This window comes from Macrobrachium nipponense, chromosome 20 (genome assembly GCF_015104395.2).
Source record: "Macrobrachium nipponense isolate FS-2020 chromosome 20, ASM1510439v2, whole genome shotgun sequence".
Taxonomy (NCBI): domain Eukaryota; kingdom Metazoa; phylum Arthropoda; class Malacostraca; order Decapoda; family Palaemonidae; genus Macrobrachium; species Macrobrachium nipponense.
In genome coordinates this window covers 28407023-28425466 of record NC_061089.1, presented here as the reverse complement: position 1 = coordinate 28425466, position 18444 = coordinate 28407023, and the positions used below count along the sequence as shown (strand labels likewise).

The 18444-nt window shown below is 39.5% G+C and overlaps 1 protein-coding gene across 1 annotated transcript in view; it reads right to left on the bottom strand.

Annotated features, from left to right (window-relative positions):
• Window positions 1-13218: 13218 nt before the first annotated feature.
• The window catches only part of LOC135224135 (mediator of RNA polymerase II transcription subunit 21-like), a 70242-nt gene continuing 65016 nt past the window's right edge, over window positions 13219-18444 (bottom strand). Inside the window, exon 5 of the mRNA XM_064263026.1 lies at window positions 13219-17802. Coding sequence (XP_064119096.1) covers window positions 17620-17802 — 183 coding nt within the window. The 3' untranslated portion in view covers window positions 13219-17619. The remainder of the gene's footprint in view (window positions 17803-18444) is intronic.

Sequence of the window (18444 nt, the reverse complement as noted above, 5' to 3'; positions counted from 1 at the left end):
AAGGGGCAGAGGTAAAGGGGGCCGTCGGTAGGTTAGGCGCCTCTCCCTCCTGGCAGGCCATTGGGCCAAGTTGCAGAGTTATGGGGTGGTAGATGTCCTTCGGGTGGGGTACCTACTGCCATTCGACTTCTCTCCTCTGTCGGACAAGCTGTAGCTCAGGAAGGCATATCCTCCAGATTCGCTGAAGTTCTTGGCTCTTCAGGTAGAAGTGCGGAAGATGCTGGACAAGGATGCGATAGAGGAAGTGGTGCATCCATCTCCGGTTTTACAGTCACATCTTCTTGGTGCCCAAGGCGTCGGGAGGTTGGAGACCCTGCATTCAGTGTTGGCTGCTGTGAAGGAAGGCAACTTCATGCTGTTGATAGACTTAAGGGACACATACTTCCAGATCCCTATTCATTCGACGTCCAGGAAGTTCCTTCGCTTCTCTCTCCGGGACAAGGTCTTCGAGTTCAAAGTCCCATGCTTCGGGCTGACAACAGCCCCTCAAGTGTTCACAAGGGTCTTCTCTCTCGTATCAAGTTGGGCCCATGCTCAGGGGATCTGTTTGCTGAGGTACCTCGACGATTGGTTGGTCTTGGCAGTTTCCAGGGAAAAGCTGCTGCAGGACAGGGATCATCTATACTTCGGTTCTGTCTGGAACTGGGCATCGTAGCCAACCAGGAAAATTCAAACCTCATACCCAGTCAAAGGATTCTCTACCTGGGCATGGTCATCGATACGACAGTTGCAAGAGTTTTTCCATCAGATCAGAGATTGGAGAAGTTGCGAGTAGTGGCGCGCGACTACCTGTCGGAACCACATTAGTCAGCTCATCAGTGGCAAGCTCTTCTGGGAGTTTTGTCTTCCCTGGAGAAGCTGGTCCCTCATGGGCGTCTTCATCTTCAGTCTCTGCAATGGAGACGGGGAATTCTGTTAAAGGTTCCTCTGTCTCTGGAAGTGAGAGAAGACCTTCGATGGTGGTTGGACGACCGAAATCTTTCGAAGGGTGTCCCTCTGCGTTCTGTTTTACCGGACTTCCTTCTGTTCTCAGACGCCTCCCTCGCAGGTTGGGGGCCTCATTTAGGCGGCCTCATTGCATCAGGTGTTTGGAGTTTGGAGGACAAACAGCAACATATCAACATCTTGGAGTTGAAGGCAGCCTTCCTGGGTCTGAAGGAGTTTTAGGAGAAGGTAGAGGGTCATTATGTCATTCTCATGTTGGACAATACCATGGTGGTCGCCTATGTGAACAAGCAGGGGGCCCTGGTTTCTCGTCAACTTCATGCCTTGACCGTCTAGGTTCACCAGTGGGCGGTCAGCAATATCCCAGGCAAACGGAATGTGGTCGCAAACAAACTCAGTCGTCGGGATCAAATCCTAGGCACAGAGTGGTCCCTTCATCAAGTGGTAGCAGACAAACTCTTCCAGGTTTGGGGGAGACCCATGCTGGACCTTTTTGCGACTGTTCGACAGGAAGCTGGAGATATTCTGTTCAGTGGTTCCAGATCCTTTAGCGGTAGCAGAGGACGCATTCCAACGTCCCTGGGACAACCTGGAGGTGTATGTCTTCCCTCCATTTTGTTTGATCCATCAAGTTCTGAACAGGCTGATGAGTTCACAGGGTCTCATGATGACTGGTAGCCCCTCTGTGGCCTCGGGCAGAATGGTTTCCAGATCTGCTATCGTTGTTGTCAGAGGTTCCGAAGGAAATTCCCCCTTGGCGGCATCTCCTGTGTCAGCCGCATGCAGAAAGGTTCCACCAGTCAGTAGGATCCCTGTCTCTTCACGGATGGAGGCTATCAAGTATCTCCTCCAAGCAAGAGGCTTTTCTCAGAGAAAAGCAGGGCATATGTCCAGCAGTCTCAGAAAGTCTACCTCTGCGGTGTACCAAGGCAAATGTGCGATCTACTGTGATTGGTGTCATTAACGGGGTTTTTCTCCACTTGCAACCTCTCTTCAGCGAATAGCAGACTTTTTAACCTTCCTCAGAGACGAGAAACGTTTGTCCGTTTCTGCCATTAGAGGCTACAGGGCGGCCCTGAGTTTGGTGTTACGCCTTAAAGGTATCGACATCTCATCCTGGGAACTTTCCTTGCTAGTTAAGGGGTTTGATCAATTGAGTTCTAGGGAGCTCAAGCCTCCAACGTGGGATGTTTCCCAGGTTCTCAAGAGCTTCACTAAGGGTCCATATGAGCCTTTATGTTGCTCATCTGACAGGAACTTGATGCTCAAGACAGTTTTCCTTCTGACCTTGGCATCTTCAAAGATGGTAGGAGCTCCACAGTCTGAGCTATGATGTGAAACACATCGGGGGTTGGGGGTCGGTGTCCTTGGAATTTGTCCCGGAATTCGTGGCCAAGACCCAAAATCCCTCTGTGCACGATGACAAGTTCACTTCATTTTTCATTCCATCACTGAATGACGTTGTAGATGGTGATGCTCAAGAGCTTTTGTTGTGCCCTGTCTGGGCCCTGCATTGCTATCTCTTTTTGGATATGGAAAGCCATCAGACAGGCATACTGGGCTCTTGATGATTCCGCCACCTCTTTCTATCTTTAGGATGTTGCCCACAGATCTACGGACACGTTTTCCCTGGGTCCTGTGGTGGCTGCCCAGCAGGTTGTGTAACTCATAGTTGCCCTTGACAGGGCACTTTTGTATCTTACCCAAGATGATTGTGTGGATGAGAGAATGAGCGAGTTGGCTGGTCTCCTTCTTTCTCTTGTACCTTTCCATCTTCCTTCAGGCGGGTTAAGGAATAGACACGTCATTTGCTGGACTGGTCTGATACAGGTGAGTAAGGTAGTCATACTGATAGTGTGGTCACTTAATATACAAATATCAAACCCTCTATTCGGTAGCATACGCTCCACTCCTTGGCAAGGATGAGTTGGGAATGGTAACAAACCCTGGTGTATTGGTTTACTATTGGACAGTCAAAGTTTCTCTTTGGTTCCCTTTACAATGATTCTCCCATATATCACTCAGGGTCTGATTGGTTAGATATCAATTTATCTAGCTTCTCAATGGGCTTCAGTCCATCTCTAGAAGTCATTTCTTCTGGAGCTGGACTGGTGGGTAGGCCCCCAGCCAGTTTAGGATGACTTGTACCTCCCTCTTAAGTATGAGTGTATCCTATTGTTAAGACCGAAGGTTTGTTCGCGTATGAACAAATAACAAATTTTCTAAGGCAATTTGTATTTTTCATAGTTACAAACCTGAGGTCTTAACATGATACTGCCCACTTCTAGCCACCCCTCTGTTTGTTAAGACATCCTGAGTTGGGAAAGACTGACGCAATGGCGTAGGTGCGTGGTCTTTGACCACTCTTCACCCGATTTACACACGTGTTGCCAGATATCACTAGATTCCTTGCTTTCGTCTGCATTTTAACCAGATCCAGCTAGGGGCTAGAAATTATTCTATTGTCAAGACCTCAGGTTTGTAGCTATAAAAAAACAAATTGTCATAGAAAATTTGTCATTTCCCAAAGGATTTATTGATACAAGTCAGTTATTTCCTCAATATCCTAGTCACCAGTAGGTTCTCATAATTATATTTAAAGGTTGCTGAATTGAATGTTTTCAACAATGCAGTTTTGAATCACACAACTTTACTTGTATAGACACAAGAGCCCCCATATATTGTAGATAAAATTGATTATATTTTTCTTATGAATGAAGTACTACATTACAGTACGTATAATACATCATCCATAGATGTCAAAGTTCCTTTGCAGTGTTTGTATATTGAATCCAAGCAAAGTATGTATATGTGAATGCCTTGTATGGCTTTGAAAGCAGTTTATTTCACCCATATTTCTTGCATTGAGATAATCTTAAATCATTTTTTCATTTCATATCATTAGGAAAATTTGTCCTTGAGGCTCATGCCATAGCCACTTGTTTTGGAACAAAGTTTTCACTTACCCATAAGACCCCTAAGTAGTTTTATTCTGTATGATCTTTTGATAGTTCAGAGAGTGATCCCATTTTTAAAAGGTTAAAATTAAATTTAGTTGGTTAATGTAGCGCTACTTAGAAAGATTTTGTTAGTTATTGAAACACCAGTAGACTTTGTTAGAGTGAAAAGAAATTCATACTAACATTGCTTTGTAATTGTATGTTAGGCACATACATTTGGATGTTTGGTAATCCACATGATAAATTTGGTGACTACACAGTATAAAAGTCCTAGCATACTATATAATTGCTTTATTTGCTGCTAGTGAAGAAAAGTGACTATTCCAAAACTGAAAGCAATTCTGCGCCGAGCTCAGTTACCATGTTCTCAAGAGTTAGGAAGCTACTTCTTCACACTGCAGTCCATCTTGATTCCTTTAGTTTTACTGTAGTGTGTATGCAAAGATTGGAATTGCAGATTTCTTCATGAAACATATACAGGTAGTCCCCGGGTTACGACAGGGGTTCCGTTCTTGAGATGTTTCATAAGCCGAAAATCATCGTAAGCCGGAACATCGTTAAAAACCCTAAGAAAACCTAACTTTTAATGTTTTGGGTGTATTAAAAACTATGTAAACTGGATTCTAATTGCATTTTTCATCAAAAAAACTTTCAAATATTGATTAATTTGCATTTTTTGAGTCATATTTCTTCTGCCAGATCAGCGTTGTAGACGTCGTAACCCTGGAACATGCATCATAAACCTGGAAATAATTTCTGATAAATATAATTGAAAAGCGCTGTAACCTCGGAACGTCGTAAGCTGAACCCGTCATAAGCCGGGGACTGCCTGTATTGGTATATTTAGTGTGTACTTTATTTTGAATTTAGAGAATAATTGCATTGCACTATCCTCATTTTCATTCAGCTGTGATCTGTTTAGTCTAACAACTGTTTCCCTTGCTTTTCAAAATTGTAACCTAGAAATATTTCATTACTATATCAAATGACAATCAGCATGCTCTGTCTTCTTAGTTTGGTGTCTTATGAATAAAGTAATATGTAACAAGGTATGCTAGCAGGAGGAGACCTAAGTGCACACAGTAACATTTGTTTTTATCTGCCAAAGCAAAGATTAAAGATGCTAAACACAATGTTAAGAAGTCCCAAGGGAAGTTAATAACACATGGGATTGGATAAGCTGAAACACATGAAGTTTATTATGCAAGAGAAGTATAGATGGCACCAATAAAGATTATACTGTTAAACCTGGCAAGACATGCTTAACACAATATGTGTAGCGTACTGCATGCTTACTGGATGGTAAGGGAAAGTTTAAAGACAAAGACAGTAAAAAAAAAAAAAAAAAAAAAAAAAAAAAGTAGGATGTAGAAAGCAGTACAAGAAAACAAAGAAAACGCAGTAGTATATGTTGTTGTATTTAGGAAGATGTAATAAGATGTACTAAGGGCAATTGATTAACCCTTAGTATAACCTTCAAGCTGGCAGAAGACTGGCAGAGAAGAACATAAGTGGCACAGTATACTTGTGCATGGAAAATAGATAGGAGGTTAAGGGCCATATGATAAAGGTAAAGAAAACTAGGAGGAAAGGAATTGGAATCCCAAGACAGCAAAGAAGAGAAAAACTACATTCGGGAATGAGAAGTGAGAGTGGAACCATGGTAAAGATGTGGACTGGACAGTTTGCAGATATTGAAGTGGAAAGGAAAGAGTTGGAATTATAGACTATTTTAAAAATCAACTGAATCTCTAACTTCATCTCAATGGTTATATTTAATTACATGTCACTAATACTGAATGGTTCAGATATGAAATGGAGGAAGTTTACATACTGAGGGGTTACTAAAAAATAACATCTGAAAAGGTTTAGAAAGCCCATGGGAAGATGAAACATGGAAAACTTAAGTGTCTTAACAATAGACAATTTGCCAACAGCAACTCAAGACCCAGTCATTAATGAACTGACAAATATACAGTACAGTCTGATCGTTATAAAGATTGGACCAGAATGAACAAGGGGGAAACGGAAAAGTGTAGAGGAGTGATAGTTTCTGGAGGAATGCTGGTGTAAATAGCAGAAGCAGAGGAAGAGGATGTATGTAGAATTCTTTAAAAAGATGGATGAGCAATACGAAGCATTTGGTTACCAGTAAGGAAGCAAACCAAAGCGAGAAGTTGAAAGAGTGGCTGTGTATACGTATAGCTGTTTTCATTGCACTACAATATGAACAGCATGAAATGACTCATCAGCACCCAGCCATTATTAAAAAATATCATGATATAAAGACAATGTAATACCTTTCACTGAAGATATTACACATTTACACAGCAACATGAGGATGCCCTCCCAGTTGGTGACATGATAGTATATACTCGGATCGCCTTGCTGTCCAAGCAAATATCTAGCCATCAAATGCTGTGGTTTGTTTGCTATAAAAGTTTTGTACGGACATCATATTGTCTTCCGTGGTTCCCACTCCCACCCATCTGGTTGGACTCGGTTATGACCATTTTGGACCAGCTTCATGTAAATGGTAGAGAAGCTTATTCTCATTTCATCAAAAATAAAAGATAAGGTCACCACTTTGAGCTGCAAGGGTGAGGCCATTCAAGGACTTGGGTAAGCATAATATTCTTCTAGAAAAATGTTACATTATTGATGGTTATGTAGTATAACCAGACTGTTGATTCAAAATTCTTACACTTAGGCTGGCCCTTAATGTAAAAAATTCTTTTTCTTCCTTGATATGCTTATCAACGAAATGATTTAACATTATTGATTGTGATGTTAGGATTTGCAGTTTTGACATCTTGAATATTGTAATTCTGTTTTGGAAAAGTTCAATTATGACTTAAAATAGAATTTTTATTCAGGTGAAAAAAAAACTCACTTTTGCTATTTTTTATTACAACCTTGTACATATTTGTAAATATTGTGCATACCAAAGATTAATGTTATTTGTAATTTTAGTAAACATGTCAGATTTTTAAACTAATTTATGTATTTCCTTGGTTTACAAACCAAAGCCTTTTTTGTATGAGTAGTCCTCAGCATGAGCAGGAAACTTGTCATTGAAAATGTAGGTAGATGAGTGAGTTTGGGGAAGTTGAGTCCTCCAATCACTTGTGTAAGCTGGCACTTATCTCATCAGCTTCAGGGAATAAATTGAGTGGTAGAAGTGTGTATGGTAAAAGATGTGGTTTGTATTCTGAAAAATGCAAAAATTTTTTCAAAATGTATTGCTCCAACTTTAAACTTTTGTACACTTTAGGATATGAAACCTTAAGGACAGTGTTTTTATCTTGGGCAATTATAGCCTATGCCTTTAGTACCTTATGGGTGGTGCTTTTTTGTTGGAGAGGAGCTTGGATGAATACACAAGCTGTTGAGTTGTCTCCTCAGGTCCTAAGGAAAATTTTCAAAGGATTTGCCAACTCACTTGCTGTCATTACCTATAAAACTTAAAAGTTACCTTGAAAGAGATACGCTGGCACCCCAGGCTCCATGAGCTCTTGCCATTATTGGAGTACTATTCCCGTTACCAAACAAATCACATGACCGCTTAATTGCTTCACACACGATCATGTCTTGAAAAATAGACAAAAGTGCAGCTTCAAATTTACCTTTCACTTTTCTTGCAAATGTTTCTATATGGTTATATGCCATTGAACCATTGTGGTACAAGACGAACAAGAAAGGAAAGGATTCTAGGACACCTTGTGCCTGCTAGTACTAACAGAGACACTGGCACAACACAAGCATCTCTCGTCAGAACTTAGTTTTCTCTTGAAACTCGGGAGCAAACCAAAATGGGAGGGGCTGTCAACCTTCTAAGTGTCAGACAAGATACAAAATACCTTTCAACATGCTAATACATTTTGAAGACTAAGACTAACAGAAAAATAATCTTGAGAATGACACTATGATTCAAGGCCTCCCCCTAGAGCTAGTACTGTATAGCACCTGACTTATGCTGCAGTGGACAAGAGTCATCCCTCTCCAATGACTGAAGCTTCCAAGGTGGCCAAGACTGTTCAAAGCTCCTGCCAAGCATACTAAGAAAGAGAGGTCCATGCTCTTAAGTTGTAAGATCTAGCTCAAGGCAAAATGCCAAGTGGTTTACTGCAAAGACTAAGAGGAGCTTGTCTTGTCTAAGATAGATGAGGAAGCTGACATCTGCTGAACAGTACCTCTGATGGGAGAGAAAGATCCTGTCTGATACCAGTTGTGGATAGCCCTTCTCCCTGATACATACTGGTTGGGACCTGCAAAGTCAACTATGTGGGGGGTAGCACCATCAGTAAACTTCATGCACTACACTGCAGGTGTTCCTTAAGGTTCTTTGCAGCATCCCTTTTCATTTCTTCAACTATATCCTTGTTCATATTCTCTTATTTGCATCTTGCTTATTATCCTCTCATAACAGTTGTTTTATAATTATTTTCACTGCTGAATGACCTCGTAAATTTCAGCACTTGGCCTTTGGCCTAAATTTTTTTATCACAATTCCTGCATAGGCAAAAGGACATATCCCTCACAGTCCTGTAAGAAAAACCTGCTCTCTGCTGGACCTGCAGTAAAACTTCCAATCATGAAGGTTGAGGGTCTGCACTAGTTAATGGCTGACACAGAAGAGTTGGCCATGGGGAATCTTTCAGGGCGTCTCGAGCGGAAGAGCAAACAGTTCAGAATACCACTTGGCATAGGGCCAAAGAAAACCGACAAGAGTCATTCTGAGATCCATAGTCTGAAACACACTGTTGATCACTTGGTAAAATCAATCTGAATAAATTTAAGGCTTAGGTGCCCTAATTGTCCCAGGATAATCAATAAAGGGCAGAATGAAGTATTAATGCACCTGATTATAGTAACAAATTAACAGATCAAGCCCAATGTCTGATTATGGAATCATCATGTTAAAAAAAATGACACAAAAAGTAATTTTGACTGGCATTGAAAAAGTCATGTACATATTTAACCCATGGATAGTTGAGGGATAGCCTTCATAATCCTCTCCCTGTATATGTATGGTTCTTTGTCCTAGTATAGACATGGGCACATGCTCAAGGGATTCACCTGTTGAGATACCTCGACGACTTGGCAAGCGCTAGGGAGAAACTACTTCAAGACAGGGATCGCAGGATCACCTTCAGTTTTATCGGGATCTAGGCATAGTAGTAAACCTGGAGGAGTGCAATTTGGTTCCCAACCAGAGAGCTTAATATCTGGGTATGGATACAGATATAGCATCATTGAGGGTTTTTCCATTGGACCAGAGGTTAGAGGAGTTCAGGCTGGTGGTACGTTCATTCCTGTCACAGACTGAAGAGCCAGCTCACCAGTTACAGATCCTTCACAGGATTTTGTCTTCTTTGGAGAAGCTGGTCCCTCATGGTTGCCTTCACTCTACAGTGGAGACTGAAGTAATTCTGGTCCCCAGTGGGAGATTCCCATCTGCAGAGTTTCTCTGTCAGAAGAGGTAAGTAAAGATCTTTGTTGGAGGTTGAATGACCAAAATCTTATGGTGTGAGTCCCTCTGCGTTTGCCCCATCCAGACTTACTCCTGTTTTCAGATGCCTCCATCGACGGCTGTGGTGTTCATTTGGAAGATCTCCTTGCCTTGGGTGTTTGGAGTACAGAGGACAAGCTCCTTCACGTCAACATTTTGAAAGCAGCTTTCCTAGGTCTGTGGGAGTTCTGGGAGAGGGTAGAGGGTCATTCTGTTGTGCTAATGTCGGACAACACCACAGTGGTCGCCTATGTGATTTGTCTATTGTATAGTTACAGTAGACAAATCTGCTATTCAGTAGCAAGTACTCTTCTCTCTGGCAAGGGGAGTGAGGAGTGGTGACAAACCCCTGTGGCTTACATGGTTTGTTGCTTGAACAGGCAGTTTTCTTTATTTTCCTGGAATGAAATGAATCAGGTTATATATCATTGTGTTTCAACCCAGACGGCTGAGTTTTTAGATATTCAATTGTCTATTCTCTCGTGGTCTTGGACCCCCTTCTTTAGAACTCGTTCTTCTAGGAAGGGTGGTCAGGTGGGTTAAATTCCCAGCTGGTATAGAGTATTTGTACCTCCCTCAAATAAAAGAGTATCCTATTGTTAAAACCAAAGGTTTGTTCTGCATATGAACAAATTATATATATATATATATATATATATATATATATATATATATATATATATATATATATATATATATATATATATATATATATATATATATATATACAGGCAGTCCCCGGGTTACGACGGGGGTTCCGTTCTTAAGACGCGTCGTAACCCGAAAATCATCGTAAGCTGGAACAACATTCTTGAAAACATGTCCACGGAAAATTTCACTAATTTGCAATTTTTCTTAGGGCCGTATCTCTAAAATTATCACTAATTTACTTTTTTCATTGGCAACACTGTGTATTCACAAATTACTGTATATTTTCATTAAAATAAAAGAGAGAGAGAGAGAGAGATTACATAAAAACACCTTAAATTTAAAAATGTTGACCATTGTATGGCATTGTTAAGCTCCGAGTGTCACTGGAGTTATGAGGTAGGGAAATTGATACAGAAAAAGAGGAAGGGAAGAATTTTCTTTTGAAATTAGTTATCGTATTATTACTACTTCTATTATTATTATTATTATTATTTGAAAATATAATAAATACGTGCATCTACCATAAAAATTCTCTCATCTCAGTAAGAAAGAGGAATTATCCTTACAAGTGAAATGGAAAGGTCAGTTTCATCTCTTTGAAATACGACCATTATGAATTTTGTAATTAAAGTTTTTTATTTTTATTATTATTATTATTATTATTATTTTGGTAGAAGACCCTCTTTTAGGCAAATACTGTTAAAAAGGATGGCAGAATTAAGCGAGTTGATTTTATATATTGTTTTTTCTATTTTCCTTACAATTCGCTTCTCAGGCTCAGCGATGTTTCTGAGTAACAGGCCAATATTCATATTGGGAATTTTCAAAAAATTGTAAATGCTGAAGGAATCTTTTATTAGAACAGGATATCAGGTCCAGGTCAAGCAGGGGTCGTCGTCAGTGCCGGTATTATTCCGTAAGCGTAGTTCAGTTCGGGCCAGGGTCGTCTTTGGTTTAAGGGCTGGTGTTGGTGCTGGTATAGCTGGTATTACGTGACGTTTCGACCTTCTCGTAGGTCATCTTCGGACGAGTCGGTTGAAGAGACTGTAGCAAGAAAGTTTGCGGAACAGTATTTATAGCGGCACGGACCTAGAGTTGCATTCTCATTGGTCGGGCCGGTCTTGGGCGAAGCCGTGGATCTCGCCTCGAAGGTCTCAGGGATTCGCTCGTGCGAGCGCCACAGTAGTGTGCCTGGGAATGAACGTCATGAATTCCGTCTGTAGCAGGAATCATATTATCCTGTGGGGGCTCCTGATTATCTAGCATCGTCGGGGGGTCGCTCGCTGCTCTCCGGGCGGCGGTGGGAAGGAGAAACGTTTCTTGAGTTATATTTAAGTTTGGTTTCTCCTTACCTATATGAAGGGCTTCTAGGAGGCGCAGACGTCGGGGATCTGTTGTCTGATCTATTATTATGATGTTAGGGATAATATCATTTCTTTTTATCCGTTTGTTATGAGCAGTCCTGGCGTGGTTGAATATGGCTCCTTCTTGGGCATGGCAGGAGATTCGCTTGGAGAAACACATGGAGGTCATACCGACGTATTTGCCGAGGCAATGCCCGAGAATCAAACTCATGCATTCCACTGAGGGGTTAGAGATGTGTATTTCTGGTGATAGAACAATGGGCAAAGTTTTATGAGAAGGGTCAGTACAAGAGGAGATCCTGCCATCTTTGGATGACCAAGCGTCTTCAGCTTCTTTTGTTCTGACTATGCATGATGATGTTTTATGTATTTTGTTACCCGGATTTCATGCTTCCCATACCCCTTCGGTTTCTTCTAATGATTCATCATTGAAAGCTTCAGGAGGGGTTTTTGGAGAGGAGCAGCATCGTCATCTTTGTCATATGTTTGAACCCCTGATACTCACAGGATGGAGGGAATGTGGGCCATGCCGTCAACTTAAGCACTCAAGAGGGTGAGCCACAAGGGGATACTAAAAGGAATGCACTTTCATTTTATCATCCATTTTATTAAAGTCATTTTATATTGTAGCTTCTTTTTTTGTTTGCATGCTCATATATTTCCTTGATCACTGGTTTTTGTAGTCTAACCTCTAATCAATAATTGATGTATGTCTAAATTGTCTATACTGTATTGTATACAGTCAACCCTGTCTGTTCGAAGTCTCGAAATACACGGACTAGCCTATTCTCGGATTTCTTTATAGAACATACACATTATTTGCAGAAACTTACCTGGTTACGGTATATTTCACTGAGCAATATTCACTTATTTCTGTATTTTCATGACTAAATGCAATTTTTGTGATAAAACTAAAATACTCAGGAATAAGTATTTTTGGAGGGTCTAAACTAAAAAATGGGTAGTTCTAAGCATTTTTGAGGGGTTTTAAGCATTCATGGATTTTAGCTAACACTGGGGGCCGACTGTACTGTAATAGAAAAATACCTATGTGTAATTGCAGTCAATAGAAAAGTACCTTTACAGGCAGTACCCGGGAGTGTGCTGATAAGCGAAAACCACATTTAACCGAAACTTGGCGATTTATGATGCTTATGGTGCCTCTGTATGGTATGTTGTGTGTAATAACTATTATTGGTGCCTTATGGTGCAGATAACCAAACTCGGCCCCTTATGGCGCCATGAATCGCCATTTTATGGTGCTAATGGTGGTAATTTTTATATCATTCTTGCTATTTTAGAGTAATGCTTAGATTTGAATGTTGATCCATGTCTGAATTACCCTAATTGTTTTGTGGAAAGATTCTTGTAGTGTCAAAATGTTGTAAAAGATAAACATGGTCTGCTGGACTCCTTTTTTTTTTTTTTAATTTGGTCTATATTCCAGGTCTCTTGGCTTCAGTAATTTATAACATGTTTACCTGTATAATGATCTATATGTACACTCTGCCCCATACATCACAATTCACTAGACACTATTTCACACCTTATATAACACCTCAATGAACACTTAATTTCAACTGTAAGAGATGTAAAACATTCAATATTATATTCCATAATAGCTGCATAACAGGCTCAATCCAAACCCAGCTATTAAAAAAAGGAGTACATTTCGAAATCTGCATAATATTATACCTCCACTATCGAGAGCTGCTATAACATGAGGCTCAACTCCAAACCCAGCTATTAAAAAAATTAGGAGGTACATTTCGAAATCATACAAAAGTATTTGGCATAACTTTATTTTTTTTAGTTAACACCATTTCCTCCGTAAAACATCCTTAAAGAAATAACAAAGGTATGAAAACGTCAAGTGGTCATTACCATTTCACATTTTGTTTTCCTCAAGTCCCACATCAAATTCCATTTGTCTGTGACCTCGATAATTTTCTAAAGTCTGGTTTATGTGTGTGTGTAAAACTTTTCATCCACATTGCAATACCATTACTGTACTACATAATTAGGTCACCCAACAGGACTCAGAATTTTATAACTTCTAATAATTTTCTGAAGATCTTGTTTTTATCTCCTCAATTTTCATACTTAAACTGAAATACTAGTTTTATGTACTCCATAAAACTAGCTGGTTGATTTTCCACCATAAATTTAACATTTTCTTAATATAAGAAAAACTATATATCCTTGGTATTTGCATATGCTGATTCATGAACTACGTACAGTAGCAAATCCATTCCTAAATGTTGACACACTCAAAATTCTAGTTGTCATAGGTAGAAGCAATAATGCTAAAGAAATATATTAAAAAAAAAAAGATATCTCTCTTTTCAGAAAAAAGATGTGACTGCATCCTGTACTTGTGAAGTTTCAATGCCTGTCGCTTCCTGTTAACACGTGGCAAATTAGCAACTCGATAAAGAAACCTGTTTATGTGCCATACTTTTGTGAAATGACAATATTTTATCAATTTTGCATCAGAAAATTTGTTCTAGAAGTTTCTATGATGTGAACGAAATGGTTGGTTTCGAGGAGTCAATCAATATGCAGAAAATAAAAAAACTACTTAAATGTAGGAATGATGATTGCCTGTCATCATTAGCTCTTCCCATATAGTGGTATATAAATACCATTGTAAGCCTCCATAAGAGACTCCAGCACAGATAGTGAAAAAAGGGACAGGGAGCCATTAACAGAATCAGAGGTCAGACAAAGCAAATTTCCAACAGGAGTCTCCCCTTCAGAAGACTTCAATCCGTACCTATCACCATAAAAGCTTGTCCTGCCTGAGATGAGGAGAAGCAACCAGCCCTTCCTGTTTGTGATAAGAGGTCGCTAAGCCCTACATGTCAGAGACAGAGAAGCAGCCAGCCCTTCCTATTTGTGATGAGAAGTCTCTAAGACCCTCATGCCCGAGATAAGGTGAAGTACTAGCTAGCCCTTCATGCCCGAGATAAGGTGAAGTACTAGCAAGCCCTTCATGCCCGAAATAAGGAGAATTACTAGCGAGCCCTTCATGCCCGAGATTAGGTGAAGTACTAGTGAGCCCTTCATGCCCGAGACGAGATGAAGTAGTGAGCCCTACATACCAGTGATGAAGAGAAGTTAGCAAGTCTTTCCTGTATGAAGACAAGGATAGCAGTCTATATTTCCTGCTTCTAAGAGAAGTTCCAACCCCTTTTTGGATTGTCCTCAGTCACCATCTGATTCTTACAGGGCTATGCTGCTCCTACCTCAAGTAAAAGAGGATACCTAAAAGAACTTTGCTTCCTAGAGAATTCCAAAATTCCATACTGAACTAGAAGAGTCTCAGTTGCACCGCAGCAGTTTCACTGTCGGAACTCCATTCTCATCCTGTGCAACTCCTGATAATTCCATAGATGAACCGATAGAAGATTAGGAAAGAGACAGTGGTACAACAGAAGCAGAGGGAACATTTCTTGAAGAAGGGGATGCCTTAGCTAAACTGTACAAATGAGGAGGCAAAAAACCCTCCCAGGAAGGACAATTAGAAGCTCTATGATGCTTCCTCTTCCTGTAGAATGCTCTTTTTGCGACACAGGGCAGGAACAACATTCTGTTCAAGGATTAATAATGGTGCAAAAATTAGATTGGCACTTACTGCATCTTGTGTGGGGATCTGTAATGGTAGCAGCCAAAAACCTGGAGCACGGAAATCCCTGAATGCCTGGGCACATGCGTTGACGACGCCCAGAAGAATTGGAGGACTCCATGGTAACAACAAAGCACACACACAAATGAACTGAAACAAAGAAATCATGGGCTAACAAAGCAAGGCTTGGGAGGAGAGCACTAGCGACTACTTTCCAAGGCAGTCAAAGAAACATTGACGTGTCACAAGGTTCTATGCCTGGCTGGTGACCAGCTTCCACCTTGTATACACAAGTTGCCAGATGCCACAGATTCCTTGCTGTACTATCTTTGTTTTTAACTGGTTTCCAGCTGGCACAAGATTATCCTATTAAATCCCGTCCACAGACCAGCCCGTGGAAACTCCTCTCCATGCAACTCCAAAGTGTCACTGTGAGAGGAGGGAAGACTGTAGACTGAGCAAATGAGTTGAACAGCCATGTTTAAAGAGAGTGATAACTCAATATGAAATGAGATAAAAGCAGACCCTAAGGTTAAATTGATCACTGCCAGTGACTGCACTCCATCCCTCCAGTGCAAGAAAGAATTCTTTCAAGACCTCTTACACGAGGACTAGACTAACCTCAAAGCCTGTCTATGCAGGAAGAAAGAGCATGGTCGAGGTGAAGTTAAGACAATGATAAAGAAGAAAAGGGCTCTCCTACCCTTCCCTAGTCAGGAGCCACAGAATAAGTCACCCATTAGAGGAAGCTCACAAGTAAGGAATACTGCAACCAGGAAACTTTTCTGAAACAAAGTCTATAAAGCCATCATGTAACCATAAATAACCAACTCAGAAGATTGTGAGTGCCCTATGGAGACCTTAAAAGTTATTACTATTAGTTTATATATCAGAGAATGACAATGGCCGATGAACCTTCCATTACAAGCTGCTACTTTCTCACCAAAAACAATTACAAGGTTGAGTGATGAAAGACGTAAGTTTGCCTTGTCTGCTTTCCACTGAGACAAAGCCCAGCAAAAGCACTGAAAAAATAAATAACATTAGCACTAGTCACATAAGAAACCACTTGGGATTGATACATCACAAAAATCCAAAAGGTTCATGCAAAGGAAACAGTTAGCACCTGTAAAAAGACCACATGAAATAATGTCTGAAATGTATCATGGCTGGAAGGATGTACAATGTCAGTTGGTTGAAAACGAGCATCACGTCTTCCCCATGTCCACCTTGGTACCACCCTTTTTTAGTCAGTCCATGGCTATTCCTGTGCATGTGCTTAAGGATACTCCCCATGTATGACAGGAGTAGTTTGCAGGCACTCCCCAAGGAAAAAAGTATGTACCAATACTCTTTGCTTTGTAAAAGGACACTCAAATTTCACAGATTATATTACGTCCAAATTCCACATATTTTGCTGTTTACTGTTCTGTTTTTCAATAGATTCCACGTTATAAAATGTCAGTGTTTTGTGACACTTCTTTTCAGAACTTCACAACTCGGTATCAGAAATAACAAGAACCTGCAGCATAACACGAACATCATCAATAGCCATATATTCTAAAGCACAACCTAACAGTGTTGATCATAAAATTTCTCTCTAAACATCATTTTAGACTAAAGATACCAAAACAATTTCCTGAAAATGTCTAAAAGTAAAGAAAAGAACTACAGTATCACAAATCTTAAGCTAGAAGGGAGGCAAAGATAATGCGCAATCCCTCTACACTGAATCTATTTATTCACATGTTATAACAATGCAAAAATTAAGATGAAACTAAAATCATTATTGTAACATCATAACACAATCTTGTCTGATCTGAAAGAGAAATCAGAGGTTAAAAATAAAATGGCTAGTTCAAGCTTAATTAAACACTTGGTCTCAAGAATTAAAATGAAAACCAATAAAAAAAACTTCATAACTGAAACTATACCTACTTTCAATAACCCTCCTTTGACAAGTTACAAGCATATACTGTACTGCTTTATGTAATGAAAAGCAATATTACTTACTTTCTTTTACATATTCTATCTATTTTTCCTTCAAAATTGTATTTACCAACCATTTACTATTTATTAATCAGAACAACAAACTGCATCATGCCCTACTGTAAGTGGTAGTCTTTTACCAATTACAGCAATACTCTTGTTTGTCTTGCCATGGTTATCAGAAATCACTAAATCTATTATTTGGTTTACACAAAAGAGAAGCTCTCAATCTACTCTTTCATATTTTCAAAAAGTATAAAAACTACATATAAATTCATTTACTTTAGATAACAGGTTGTCATATTCAAAATGCACATCATACTATTAAACTTACAAATATATGGTCAATGCGAGACCAAGATTTCTTTTATGTTGCATTTTTACATGTGGTACAGTAATTCACTTACTTCAAGACAAATATGTATTTCAGAACTTCTTGTTCTATTCAATCAAGTTTTGATTATTTTCCTTTTTACCTGAACAGATACCAAAGTTACATTCAGCATCACAAAAATGTGTAGTATATAAATTGTGCAGCGATTTAATAATACTACCTGATAAGCATTTCACCTATATCTTAATAGCATCACCCTGAGATGCATCTGTAATGCGATTAATGGCTAGCTGTGTATTGGCAATTTCTGATAAGGCTCTGTTAATTTCTTCTAATAATTTATCTCCTTGTTCAATGCCTCTCTGAAGACGTAAGGCTGCATCCTCTCCTTCTTGTTCTAACAATCTCATGCTTGCAGTCTGGAATGTATATGGAAGGAAATCATTAGCCTCAATGATATAGAAAAACTATTACTGTAAGCATTTTCATGTTTCACCTTTAGATAAAGAGTCGAAGAATTTCAAACCTCATTTGCTGATTACTTGATAAATTGTGACTAATATTAAGCTTTTCCAACTAAAGAAACCAACAACTTGTTTAGTCATAAGCCTGATGGACTGAAATAGAAAAAGGAATTTTGGTAATTCTGATGCAAACAGTTACACACAAGGCCACTAAAAATGGTAATCACCTACATATAAGATAATTTAAAAAAACTGTACATATGCAAGGATTCAATTTAGTATTGCTATGAAAAACTACTACTAAATTGTCAGCAATAATCAAGCCAAGACCCTGTCCAATAAAGTCCCATAAAACTCTTCAGATGCAAAACAGCAACTACATACCCTTAATACCCCTAGCTTGTCAATACAGCTTTACTGTAATCACAACATATGCTTATAAACAAAAACCATCATAGTTACTGTTGAGTTCCAAATAATGTAAATATGGATAATAAAGGGGTTACTGTAGTTTACTATTCTTGAAAATACAAAATTAATTCACTGGCTAAATTTTGTTTAGAACTGTACACCAAAACACCAATCAATTACTAGTGA